Source organism: Orcinus orca, chromosome 16, assembly GCF_937001465.1.
Source record: "Orcinus orca chromosome 16, mOrcOrc1.1, whole genome shotgun sequence".
In the NCBI taxonomy this organism is placed as follows: Eukaryota; Metazoa; Chordata; class Mammalia; order Artiodactyla; family Delphinidae; genus Orcinus; species Orcinus orca.
In genome coordinates this window covers 86861376-86875405 of record NC_064574.1, presented here as the reverse complement: position 1 = coordinate 86875405, position 14030 = coordinate 86861376, and the positions used below count along the sequence as shown (strand labels likewise).

The following is a 14030-nucleotide window of genomic DNA, read 5'->3' as shown; positions in this document are numbered from 1 at the left end:
GCCGAGGACCCTTGGGAGGGGCTGAGTGCCCTCCTAGGCGGCCGCAGTGCCACCCCAGGCCTTCAGGGGGCAGCGCAGAGCATCTGTCACACGGCCCCTCCCCCACCATCGCCGGTCAGCCAAGCACCTTAGCCTTGTCCCTGGGCCTCGGTTTGCTCATCTGACACATGGGGTCACTGGTGAGGGGGCGGAAGTGGGGCTCGGGCTCAGCCCATGCTTCCCGCTTCAGGGCACAGAGGTCAGCCTGCGGTCCGGCACTGAGCCCCCTTGCGTTTCCTCCCTCACTGCCCGGGGCAGCTCGGCGGGACTGGGCCCAGGGCCGCACTTGACCGCCCTCTCCCCTCTTGTCTTGCAGCAGGACCGGCTGGAGCTGGAGGACGCCCGGGCCGATGGGGAAGGAGGCCCCGGTTCCGGCAGGACGCCGGCGGATGGCGAGAGGCGGCTGGCCGTGAGGGAGGCGCTCCCTCCGCCCCCAGCACTCGGGCCGCCCGGCCATGCGGCTCGGCCCGGTGCGCCCCTGAGAGCGCGGGCGCCCTCCCCTCCCGCCACCCCGTGCCCCCGGGCAGGCCGAGCGGGCGCTCCCGCAGGGCTGGTCCCGATGGCCGGGTGCCGGCAGGCTGCGCCGTGGGCCTGGGCGTGCGTGGCGGCGGCCGCCCTGCTGCTCGCGGGCGGGCTGGTGCGCGGCGACTGCTGGCTGATCGAGGGCGACAAGGGCTTCGTGTGGCTGGCCATCTGCAGCCAGAACCAGCCGCCCTACGAGGCCATCCCGCAGCAGATAAACAGCACCGTCGTGGACCTGCGGCTGAACGAGAACCGCATCCGCAGCGTGCAGTACGCCGCGCTGAGCCGCTTTGGCAACCTCACGTACCTCAACCTCACCAAGAACGAGATCGGCTACATCGAGGACGGCGCCTTCTCGGGCCAGTTCAACCTGCAGGTGCTGCAGCTGGGCTACAACCGGCTGCGCAACCTGACGGAGGGCGTGCTGCGCGGCCTGAGCAAGCTGGAGTACCTGTACCTGCAGGCCAACCTCATCGAGGTGGTGGCGCCCGGCGCCTTCTGGGAGTGCCCCAACATCGTCAACGTCGACCTGTCCATGAACCGCATCCAGCGGCTGCACAGCGCCACCTTCGCGGGCCTGGCCAAGCTGTCCGTGTGCGAGCTCTACAGCAACCCCTTCTACTGCTCCTGCGAGCTGCTGGGCTTCCTGCGCTGGCTGGCGGCCTTCACCAACGCCACGCAGACCTACGACCGCGTGCAGTGCGAGTCGCCGCCGCTCTACTCGGGCTACTCCCTCCTGGGCCAGGGCCGCCACGGCCAGCGCAGCGTCCTCAGCAAGCTGCAGTCCGTGTGCACCGACGCCTCCTACGCGGCCGAGACCCGCCCGGCGCCCGGCCGCTCGCCGCCGCCGCCCCCCGCGCCGCCCGCGGAGCCCAGCGAGGGCCCCTGCGCCGAGGATGAGTGCTTCTCCGGCGACGGCACCACGCCGCTGGTGGCCCTGCCCACGCTGGCCCCGCAGGCCGAGGCCCGCCCGCTCATGAAGGTCACGCAGCTGACGCAGAACTCGGCCACCATCACGGTCCAGCTGCCCAGCCCGTTCAACCGCATGTACACGCTGGAGCACTTCAACAACAGCAGGTCGTCCACCGTGTCCAGGCTGACCCGGGCCCAGGAGGAGATCCGCCTGACCAACCTCTACGCGCTCACCAACTACACCTACTGCGTGGTCTCCACCAGCTCGGGGCTGCATCACAACCACACCTGCCTCACCATCTGCCTGCCCAAGCCGCCCAGCCCGCCGGGCCCCGTGCCCGGCTCCTCCACGGCCACGCGCTACATCATGACCGTCCTGGGCTGCCTCTTCGGCATGGTGCTGGTGCTCGGCGCCGTCTACTACTGCCTGCGGCGGCGGCGGCGCCGGGAGGAGCAGCAGCAGAAGGCCGCCGCGGCGGCCGCGGCCGGCAGCCTCCAGAAGACGGTCATCGAGCTCAAGTACGGGCCCGAGATGGAGGCGCCCGGCCTGGCCCCGCTGTCCCAGGGCCCGCTGCTGGGCCCCGAGGCCGTGACCCGCGTGCCGTACCTGCCGGCGGCCGCCGGCGAGCTGGAGCAGTACAAGCTGGCGGAGGGCGGCGAGACGCCCAAGGCCAGCAAGGGCAGCTACCTGGAGGTGCGTTCAGGGGGGCAGGCGGAGCGCAGGGACGGGGGGCCGGGCCCCGACAGCCGCAGCTCGGTGGCCGAGATCTCCACCATCGCCAAGGAGGTGGACAAGGTCAACCAGATCATCAACAACTGCATCGACGCCCTCAAGTCCGAGTCCACCTCCTTCCAGGGCGGCAAGGCGGGGGCCGCGGCCGAGCCGCAGCTGGTGCTGCTGTCCGAGCCGCTGGCCGGCAAGCACGGCTTCCTGGCGCCCGCCTACAAGGACGCCTTCAGCCACAGCCTGCAGCGGCATCACAGCGCGGAGGCCGCCCCCGGGGCCCCGCGCGCCAGCACCTCGTCCAGCGGCTCCGCGCGCAGCCCGCGGCCCTACCGCGCCGAGGCCGCCGAGGCCAAGTACATCGAGAAGAGCTCGCCCGCGGCCGACGCCATCCTCACTGTGACCCCCGCGGCCGCCGTGCTGCGGGCCGAGGCTGAGAAGAGCCGCCAGTACGGTGAGCACCGGCACTCGTACCCCGGCTCCCACCCCGCCGAGACGCCCCTGCCCCACGAGGGCCCCGGCGGCCGCAAGGCGTCCATCCTGGAGCCGCTGACCCGGCCGCGGCCCCGCGACCTGGCCTACTCGCAGCTGTCCCCGCAGTACCATAACCTGAGCTACTCCTCCAGCCCCGAATACACCTGCAGGGCCTCCCAGAGCATCTGGGAGCGCTTCAGACTGAGCCGCCGGCGGCACAAGGACAACGGGGAGTTCGTGGCGGCCGGCCACGCCCTGCGCAAGAAGGTCCAGTTCGCCCAAGATGAGGACCTGCACGACATCCTGGACTACTGGAAGGGCGTGTCCGCACAGCACAAGTCCTGAGCCCCCCCCCCCCCCCCGCCAGGCGCCCGGTGCCCGCGCCCTCCCCGAAACTCGTGATGCCCACTGGACCAAAAAGGACACAAGAGCCACTGCAGCTGTTTGTAACCCAGAGACCCACGGGACACACCCACACACACACGCTAGCAGCTGTTAAAGCCCTGGGCTTTGCAGAGGAAGCGGGGAGGGGGCACTGACAGTATGAACGGGAGGTGAACCGTGGCTGAGCACGTGTACCTGCCCTGAGTCATTCTCACCGGTGTGAGCGGGCCCGTACACACACACAGACACACACAGACACACCACCACACAGACACACCACACACCCCCCCCCAAACACACACCCACACACACCACCACCACCACACAGACACACCACACACACACACACACACCACACACACACACCACACACACACACACACACCACACACACACCCCACACACACACACACACACAAGGGACTTCGAAAAACTGTGTCTTAGGGATGGGGGGTGGGGTTTGTTTTTCATTATCTATTCTCTCCTCTGATTCTTCTCTGCTTTCTTTCTTTCCCTCTCTTCTCTCGTTATTTTCTTTTTTAAAAAAATATATTAAAAGTAAAGTTCTCTTAAAAAGATAAAACACTAGACCTGGGGGGCGTGGCCAGCGTGGCCACCTGGCTCCTCGCATGATCTCCGTCCGTGGTTTTTTGTGGACTGTTTAGTCCGTCTCTTCATTGCCACCTCCGGAGGCCACCAAAGAGGGGCAGAGCGAAGGCAGGCGGCCGAGTGGCCTCCAGGAAGGTCCCGGAGCCCTGCGGGACTGGAGAAGGGGGGCTGTGCCTGGGGACGGCTCGGGGGTGGCCGGGGGCTGTGTGTGCTCCTGTCGTCCTGTTGTATAGAAAAATATTTCTATATTTGCAATGTTTGCTGTAAAACGAGAAAGAAAAAAAAGACTATGTCTGTCTGTCCACTAAAAAAAAAAATTCTGCAAAGGAAAAAAATCCCAATGCTTGTTTGTAGTGGGTTTCTACTGTGGGATTTAGGGAAGGATTTGGGGTTTTAGATGTCTGGTTTAGGGGTGGCGCTGGGGTCACAGGCCCTGGGAGTGACGCAGCCAGCCCTGGGTGGGGAACTCCAGCTTCGGTGTGGAAGGGCAGGGGAGGGAGGTGGGCACCGGGGGGTGAGTGAGTGTGTCCGACGGTGCGTGTGACTGGTGTCTGCGCACACACCCGGGAAGCTGACGGGTGTGTACGGATGGTGGGGTTTGCGTGTGAGTGGGGCGAGCTCGAGCGGGTTGGAGGGGCCCCTCCCGTGGCTGGAGCCCCCCCTACGGGGAAAGTGCCCTGAGATCCCGACAGCGCCAGGTTGTTCAGAATCTCCCGAGGAGCCCGGACCGCGACCCCGAGCTCACGGAGGGTCCCCCTCTGTGGCTCCGTCCAGAGCAGTGCTGCCACAGGTGCCCTCCCTCAGGAGCCAGAGCAAGGCTTTTAGGGTGAGAAGCCATTTCTGGGCCTTGAGGCCACCTGTCAGCACAGTGGAGGACCTGCACCCACCCCAGTCCTGCGTCCTGCAGAAGCACCTTCTCCAAGGCGGGCCCTGCAGGGAACAGGTGACCCGCCACTGACCCTCCCGCTGGACGCGTCAGATCTTCATCTGAGCTCTCTACCTCGCAGGGGCAGGGGCTCTCCTCTCCTTCCTACCCCCCCACCCCAGTCCAGGGCAAACCCACGCCCAGTCTGTCTCTGACAAGGACCTGGTCAGGCACGAGTGGGAGCTGGGACTGAGCCCGGAAGCAATGGGGAGCCGGAGAGCGGCCAGACCCGGAGCAGAGGATGGAAGCGGGGTTCAGGCGTGGGGGGCAGGGCTGGAAGCGGCGGGTCAGCAGCCCTCCTTGCACACCCCCGCTGACAGACTGCTCCCCCCTCCCCTCCATGGCGATCTCACTTCAGGCACCTTCAGAGCCTGTGCAGGAGCCGGGGCCGGGACACGGCGGGTCTGTCTCTTGCGGGCTGGCCGCCGTCCTGGCCTCTGCACCCAGGTGACCCCGTCAAGGTCCTGCATGTGGGGCCCCTGCACGGCCCCCCTCGACTGAGCCCCTCCAGAGTGGGCCACTTCTGAGGACGCTGCCCCCCGACCCGACAGGCCCCAGGCTCCCCCGGCTCCGGCCATGGGGGTGACAGTGCAGGGGCACCGTTACATGTGAGGGGGCTGGAGACCACGAGGCCGTGCCCAGGGCAGCGCGGGCAGGCAGAGGAGGCAGACCCCGGGGCTGGAGGCTGGGTGGAGGCCCAGAGAGGGGCCTGCCTCGCCCAAGGTCACGCAGTAAGTGGTGACAGTCCTGGCCGTGGGACAAAAGTGGGGTCAGGCCTCAGCTGCTGTTCCCTGTCACTGAGGAGATAGCACTGGCTATAGGGAACCAGAGAACGACGGCCACAGGCCAGAGGCGCCAGCTGGCCAGGCATCGGGGAGGACACGTCACTACCGAGGGCCCTGCCCCGAGCAGGGGTCCCAGGGACACCCCGGGTTGGACAGACATGGCTCTCACTGCTGGATGCTGGGCCAGTCCCAGGGCACAGACCTGTATGTCACCATGCCCCTGCTCGAAGGTGGTCACAGTGGAGTGGGCAACAGTAGACACACAGGACGTACACGCTTACTGATCCCCTACTGCGTGCGGGGCTCTGTGCCAAGCCCTACTGAAGCCGAGGGAGGGGTCGACGCTGCCCCGACTCTGGAGAGGCTCACAGGCCAGAAGGGCACTGGAAGCAGAGGCAGGTGACGCAGCTCTGGGAGGCGCAGGGCCCAGGAGGCCCGGAGAAGGATGGGAACCCCTGCCTGGGAAGAGCCTGGAAGGCTTCCTAGAAGGGGTGTTTGGTCTGGAAAAAGGAAGCCACGGTGAGGATGGTGGGTGGACACTACAAAGTGGAGAGAGGTCAGCAGCCTTGTGGGCTCAGAAGTGAGCTCAGAGCCCAGAATGAAGGTCTGCCAGAGCGAGTCACGCCCTGGGCTGGGACCAGGGCCCGGCTTCCCCACGGGCAGCTCTTGTAGGTCTGTGAGATGTGGAAGCCGAAAGCATGGGCCCAAAGCAGGCTCTGCCACCTGTGACCGCGTGACCTCTCTGCATCTCAGTGGGGATGCTGCACCTGCCCCCCCTGTACTGCACCGGGTCCCCGAATGGCACGTGGGGTTGTATCTGTCACCTCTGTCGGTCCGATAGTGCCGTGTAACAAACAACCGCTATACACACGTTATTGCTCACGTGACCGGGGCAGTTCTGCTGATCTTGGTCGCCCATCCGTGTATCTGGGCGGTGCTGGGAGGACTGAGGCCCTCGTCCTCCACACACCGGCCCAGGTGATGGCCAAGAGAGCAAGCCCCCCACGGTCAGAGTGAGTCACATGGCTGAGCTCAAAGTCAAGGTGCAGACAGGCCACTCCATCCACAGGGGCAAAGGGCGGGGACACAGGGTGGGGAGAAGAATCAGGACCACCTGAGAACAGAGGCCACATGCGTGGCCGAGCCTCACGTGTCCTCCCCCTAGAGGGGACCTCAGAGCACAAACAGCAGAAAACCCAAGATGTGGTCCTGAGGTTTCATTCATGCATTCATTCAACACACAGTTACAGAGCACCTGCTGTGTACCAGACATCCTGGAGACATCAACAAACCTGTCCCCCCGTCCGAGAGTCACAGTCCCGACAGGAAAGAGGTGGTGCTCCAAATAGAGTTATTCAAGGGGGTTTGCCTAAAAGGACCATTTCCAGAGAGAGGGTGTAGGGGACCCCGGGGGTCAGCAGCAGCCCAGCTGGTAGTGCATCTCGGCCCCCTGGGACGAGGGGAGATGCTGGGAGGAGCAGCTGTGCAGAGAGCCCGCCAGGGCCCCGAGGAGGGGCCTCCAGTGGGGGGCCGCCAGCCCGAGGCGACCCCACAGAGGGAGCTGGGGACGCGGGCCCAACCCCTGTCCCCTCTGCCGTCTCCTGCGGGTCTCCCCCTGGGCTGAACGGCCAGAAAACCAGGATGCAGAGAGGCCAGTGCTGAACTCCATACACGTCAGAACAGAGGGAGAGAGGGGGTGAAAAGGGGGCAGGAAAGGCATGGAGGGGCCAGTGGGGGAGGCCTGGCCTGAGGGCTGCTGGAAGACGCAGCCACTGACCTGATGATCCACCGCGCACTGACCAAGCGCTGGGGAGCAGAGGCAGGGCTGGGACATCCCTGTGGAGCAGGAAGCTCCTGGGGGAGGCCAGTGCTCAAGGTCTTGACGGGCAAGTAGGAGTGGGCACGTTGGGTGAGGGGGGAGCAGGCCAGGGGCTTCCTTCCTGAGGGACCCGCAGGGACCACTCTAGCCCCCGCCCGAGGGGCAGGTAGGCGCCCCTGGCGGTCAGAGCTGGGGCCGTGGCGGGGCTGCAGGCCCAGGGGGTCCGTTGAGTCAGGCTCGGGTGCCCGCCTTGCAAGCGTAAAGGAATTAGAGCTGGGCGGTGGGTCGTGGGGGCACTGATGGAGTTTTATAGAATAGTAACTTTCCCTTATCTCAAAAGCAACACTTTTACAACATAAACTTTAGAAAACAGCTAAACATAAAGAAGAAAAGAGAGGTCACTCGATCTCACCACCCCAAGATAATCACAGTATCTGTACTTCCAGCCCTCTCTCTATATAAGTGCAGCAGGCTGGAAATTTACATGCAATAACCAGGTGTGCAAAGAAGCATCTCTCTCCTTTCTGTAACAGCGGATCTTACTGTGGAGCCGCTGTGCGATGCAGGGGTGGCGGGTACGGTGCCAAGAGGTGGGAGACACGACAGTTTGTCTGTAGGATCCAGCAGGGAAAAAGCACTGATGATGCGCTGGAGACAGGAAGTGACCAGAACATGTCCGAATAAGAAGGGGTGAGGTTCACGGGTCAGAATGGCCATTGTTAAAAAGTCCATAAATAACACACGGTGAGGATGGGGTGGAGAACAGGGAACCCCCTCCTGCACTGTGGGTGAGAAGAAGGTAAATCTGCTGCCACTATGGAGAACAGTATGGAGGTTCCTCAGAAAACTAAAAATAGAGCTACCGTATGATCCTGCAATCCCACTCCTGGGCATGTATCCAGACAAAACTCTAATTCAAAAAGACACATGCACCCCTGTGTTCACTGCAGCCCTATTCACAATAGCCAAGACACGGAAACAACCTAAATGTCCATCGACAGATGAATGAATGGATAAAGAAGATGAGGGACATATAGACAATGGAATATTCCTCAGCTATTAAAAAGAACGAAATACTGCCTTTGGCAGCAACATGGATGGACCTAGAGATTATCATACTAAGCAAGTAAGTCAGAAACAGAAAGACAAATATCATATGATTTCACTTATATGTGGAATCTAAAATATGACACAAACAAACTTATCTACAGAACAGAAACAGGCTCACAGACACAGAGAACCGATTTGTGGTTGCCAAGGGGGAAGGGAGGTGGGGGAGGGAGGGACTGGGAGTTTGGGATTAGCAGATGCAAACTATTAGATATAGAATGAATAAACAAGGTCCTACTGTAGAGCAAAGGGAACTATATTCAGTATCCTGGGATAAACTACAATGGAAAAGAATATGAAAAAGAATATATATATGTATAACTGACTCACTTTGCTGTACAGAAGAAATTAACACAACAATGCAAATCAACTCTACTTCAATAAAAATTTTTTTTAAGTATATTTAAAAAATGGGTGAGGTTTACTGCTGAATGGAAGGGATGGTCTTGGCTAGCACCATGGACAGTCCGTCCACTGAGAGGGAGAGAGGGCAGCATATGGAACTGATGCAGGTGCTGGGGGTCACGGGGGACCTTGAGGGGTTTCCTCCTTTGACCCCTGCATGCTTGGCATCTTTTCTCAATCCACCGCATTGCCTTTTGGTTCTACCTTCTGGGAGATTTTTTGGGTTTTGTTTAATTTGAAATAATTATAGAGTCACAGGAAGTCAAAAAACAAAACAAACCAGTGCATAGAGTCACCCACCCTCTTCCAGTGGTGACATCTCACACACCTGTAGCACAGCATCAAAGCCAGGAAGCTGTTTCGTCTGTTGGTCCAAGTATGTTAACTACACTACAGACCTTACTGGGTTTCCACCAGCTTTCACACGCACTCATTTATGTACGTGTGAGGTCTTTGCAGATTTACCCTGTGCGTATAGATTTGGGTAACCACCACCACAACCGAGATACAGAGCTGACCCGCCACTACAAAGACCACCCTTGCACTGCCCTGTAAGTCACCCCACACCCAACACCATCCCTGTCCCCTGGCACCACTAACTGTTCTCCAGCCCTGTCCTTTTGAGGAAATTGTATAAATGAGATCATATACTATGTAACCGTTTGATACTGGCTTTTTTCAGTCAGAATAATTTCCTTGAGATCCGACCAAGTTGTTACTGTGTCAGTTGTTTGTTTCTTTGCATTGCTGGGCGTATTCCATCGTAGAGATGACGTGCCAGAGTTTGTGTGCCACTCGCTTGTTGAAGGACATCTAGGCTGCTTCTGGTTTGGGGCTATTACAAATAAAGCTACTATGAAAATCCTCATACAGGTTTTGATGTGAACTTAGGTTCTCATTTCTCTGGGATAAATGCACAGGAGCACAATTGCTGGGCTGTAGGATAAGCACATGTTAAGTATTGTAAGGAACCGCTCAACTGTTGTTTCAGAGCGACAGCACCTTTTCACATTCCCTCCAGCAATGGATGTGAGATGTAATTTCTCCACACCCTCAGTAACATTTGGTGTCATTGCTAGTTTTTACTTTGGTTGTTGTAATGGTGTGTATTGATACCTCACTATGGTTTTAATTTACATTTCCCTCGTGTCTAACGTTGTTGAGCATCTTTTTCGTGTGCTGACTTGCCATCCGTGTCTCTTCTTTGATATGTCCTCATCTTTTCCTATGTTCTCAATGTTTTGTTTTTACTGTTGAGTTTTGAGAGCTCTTTACATTTTCTAGATACAAGACCTTTATCAGATATGTGGTTGGCAAACATTTTCTCCCAGTCTGTAGCTAATGCATGGGAATCAACTCAAAGAGTCAAGTAAAATGAAGAAACAGAAAAATACGTTCCAGATGAAAGAACGAGATAAAACCTCAGAAAAAGACCTTAATGAAACAGAGATAAGTGATTGACCTCAAAAGGGTTCAAAATAACCGTCATAAAGATGCTCATCAAACTCAGGGGAAGAATGGATGAACAAAGTGAGAACTTCAACAGAGAGACAGGGAATGTAGGGAAGTACCAAACAGGAGTCACAGAACTGAAGAATACAGTCCAGGAGTTCAACAGAAGACTAGATGAAGCAGAAGAAAGGATCAGTGAACTTGAAGACAGAGCAGTGAAACTCACCCAATCACAGTGGCAAAAAGAAAAAAAGAATACAGAAGAGTAAAGATAGCTTAAGGGACTAACGGGACAATGTCAAGCAGACCCACATTCAACTATTGGGGTCCCAGAAGGAGAAGGGAGAGAAAGAGGCAGAGAACTTATTCAAAGAAATAATGGCTATAAATTTCCTAACCCGGGGAAGGAAACAGACATCCAGACCCAGGAATCCCGAAAAGTTCCAAATAAGATGAGCCCAAAGAGACCCACAGCAAGACACGTTATAATTAAAATGTCAAAAGTTAAAGACAAAGAGAATCTTAAAAACAGCAAGAGAAAAACAACTTGTTACGCTGTCAGTAGTCATAAGCCCATAAGCAGATTTCCTGACAGAAACTTTGCAGGCCAGAAGGGCGTGGCATGATATATTCAAAGTACTGAAAGGAAAAACTCTCCAACTAAGAATACTCTACCTGGAAAAGTTGTCATTCAGAATTGAAGAAGAGATAAAGAAAAAAGCTAAAAAAGATCACCACCACTAGACCAGTCTTAAGAGAAATGTTAAAAGGATGTCTTTAAGCAGAAACGAAAGGGCAGTAATTAGTAACAGGAAACATATGGAAGCGCAAATCTCACTGGTAAAGGTAAATATACAGTAAAATTCAGAATAAGCTAATGTTGTAAATGCAGTGGGTTAATCACTTCTAAAGCTAGTATGAAGGCTAAAATACAAAAGAAGTAAAAACACTATAACCACAATAATTTGTTAAAGGATACACAAGACTAAAGGATGTAAATTGTGACATCAAAAATATAAAGCATGGTGGTGAGGGGAAGTAAAAATGCAGAGCTTTAGAATGCATTGAAACTTACGTTGTTATCAACTTAAAATAGACCGTTATAAATATAAGTTGTTTTATGTAAGCCCCATGGTAACAACAAGCGAAAACCTATGGTAGATACACAAGAGGCAAGAGAAGAAGAAAGGAACAGAGTAACTAGAAAGCGGCCAGAAAACAATTAACAAAAATGATATAAGTATATACCTATCAATAATTACTTTAAATGTAAATAGACCAGTCAAAACACAGAGTGGCTGAATGGATAGAAAAATAAGACACACCTGTATGCTGCCTACAAGATGCTCACTTCAGATGTAAGCATACACACCGACTGAAAGTGAAGGGGTGGAAAACGATATTCTATGCAAATGGAAACCAGAAGAAATCTGGGATAGTGAGGCAAAATGAACTTTAAGACCAAGGTTGTATATGAGAGACAAAAAAAAGATTATTACATGATGATAAAGAGGTCACTTCAACAAGAGAATTTATTTGTAAATATTTATGCACCCAGTATAGGAGCACCTAAATATATAAAGCAAATAGTAACAAATCTAAAGGGAGAAATAGACAACAAGAATAGTACAGAATGTTAACATTTCACTTCCGCCCAGGGAGAGATCATCCAGCCAGAAAATCAATGAAGAAACATTGCCCTTAAATAACATGTTAGACCAGATGGACTTATACGTATATAGAAAATTCCATCCAAAAGCAATAGAATATACAGTCTCCTCAAGTACGCATGGAACATTTTCCTGGATAGATCATATGTTAAGCCACAAAACAAGTCTTAATAAAGTTAAGACAATAAATTGAAATCAGATCGAGTATATTTTCCTACCACAATGATATAAAACTGAGAGCTCGGTTACAAGAAGAAAACTACAAAAATCACAAATATGTGGACATTAGACAACAAATGAGTCAAAGAATAAATAAAAAGAAAAAAATTAAATACCTTGAGACAAATGAAAATGGAAATACAACATACCAAAACTTATGGGATATAGCAAAAGCAGTTCTAAGAAGGAAGGTCATAGTGATAAATGCTTACATCAAGAAACAAGAAAAATCTCAAATATACCACCTAAGTTTACACCTCAAAGAACTAGAAAAGAATAACAAAGCCCAAAGTTAGTAGTAGTAAGGAAATAACAAAGATCAGAGCAGAAATAAATAAAGCAGAGACAAAAAAGACAATAGAAAAGATCAATGAAACTAAAAGGTGGATTTTTACAAAGACATACAAAATTGGCCAACCATTAGCTAGACTCACCAAGAAAAAGAGAGGACTCAAATAAATAAAATCAAAAATTAAAAAGATATGTTAAAAGTGATATCACAGAAATTCAAAGGATCATAAAAGACTACTATGAACAATTATACTCCAACAAGTTGGACAACCTAAAAGAAATGGATAAATTCCTAAAAACATATACCCTACCAAGACTGAATCATGAAGGAATAGAAAATCTGAACTAATTACTACTAGAGATTGGATCAGTACTCAAAAACCTCCCAACAAACAAAAATCCAGCACCAGATGACTTCATTGGTGAATTTTACCAAACATTCAAAAAGATTTAATATCTATCCTTCTCAAACTCTTGCAGAAAATTGAAGAGGAGGAAACACTTCCAAACTCATTTTGTAAGACCAGCATTACTCTGATAACAAAACCAGACAAGAATGCCACAAGAAAACCACAGGCCAATATTTCTGATGAAATAGATGCAAAAATCCTCAACAAAATACTAGCAAGCTGAATTCATCAATGCATTGAAAGGATCATATACTACAACACAGTGGGATTTATTCCAGGGATGCAAGGATGGTTCAGCATTTGCAAATCAATCAGCATAATACACCACATTACCAAAATAAAAAATAAAATTCATATGATCATCTCAATAGATGCAGAAAACACATTTGACAAAATTCAGTATCAATTTATGATCAAAACTCTCAACAAAGTGGGTATAGAGGGAACAGACCCCCACGTAATAAAGGCCATATATGACAAGCCCACAGCTAACGTCATACTCAATGTTGAGAAGCTGAAAGATTTCCTCTGAGATCAGGAAGAAGACAAGGATGCCCACTCCTGCTACTTTTATTCAAAATAGCATTAGAAGTCCTAGACAGAGCAATTAGGCAAGAAAAAGAAATAAAAGGCACACCATTTGTAAGGAAGAAATAAAACTGTCACTATTTGCAGATGACATATTATATGTACAAAACCCTAAAGACTCCAAGAAAAACTCTTAGATCTAATACACAAATTAGATAAAGTTGCAAGATACGGAAATCTGTTGTGTTTGTATACACTAATAAAGGAAACCAATTCCATTTACAATTGCATCAAAAAGAATAGAATACCCAGGAATAAACTTAACCAAGGGGGTGAAAGACCTGTATACTGAAAGCTTTAAGACACTGATAAAATAAATTCAAGACAAATAAACAGAAAAATATTCCATGCTCATAGATTGGAAGAATCAATATTGTTAAAATGTCCATACTACCCAAAGTGATCTACAGGTTCAATGCAGTCCCTATCAAAATTTCAATGGTATTTTTCACAGAAATAGAACAAAAAATCCTAAATTTTTATGGAACCATAGTAGAACCCCAAATAGCCAAAGCAATCTTGAAGAACAAGAGCAAAGCTGTAGGCATCAGGTTTCCTGATTTCAAACTACATACAAAGCTATATTAATCAAAACATCATGGTATTGACATAAAAACAGATACCTAGATCAATAGAACAGAATAGAGAGCCAGGAAATAAACCCACACATATATGGTCAATGTATGACAAAG

General features: G+C 52.8%; 2 protein-coding genes across 21 annotated transcripts in view; one reads left to right on the top strand and one right to left on the bottom strand.

Annotated features, from left to right (window-relative positions):
- ELFN1 (extracellular leucine rich repeat and fibronectin type III domain containing 1) overlaps positions 1-3394 on the top strand; it is a 133107-nt gene extending 129713 nt beyond the window's left edge. For all 20 annotated transcript variants that reach the window (XM_049699970.1, XM_049699968.1, XM_049699967.1 and 17 more), the window contains one exon: positions 356-3394. In XM_049699970.1, the coding sequence (XP_049555927.1) occupies positions 599-3016 (2418 nt within the window). In that variant the 5' untranslated portion in view covers positions 356-598 and the 3' untranslated portion in view covers positions 3017-3394. The remainder of the gene's footprint in view (positions 1-355) is intronic.
- Positions 1-14030, bottom strand: part of PSMG3 (proteasome assembly chaperone 3) — a 348811-nt gene that overhangs the window by 131751 nt on the left and 203030 nt on the right. The gene's annotated exons all lie outside the window — the stretch shown is intronic.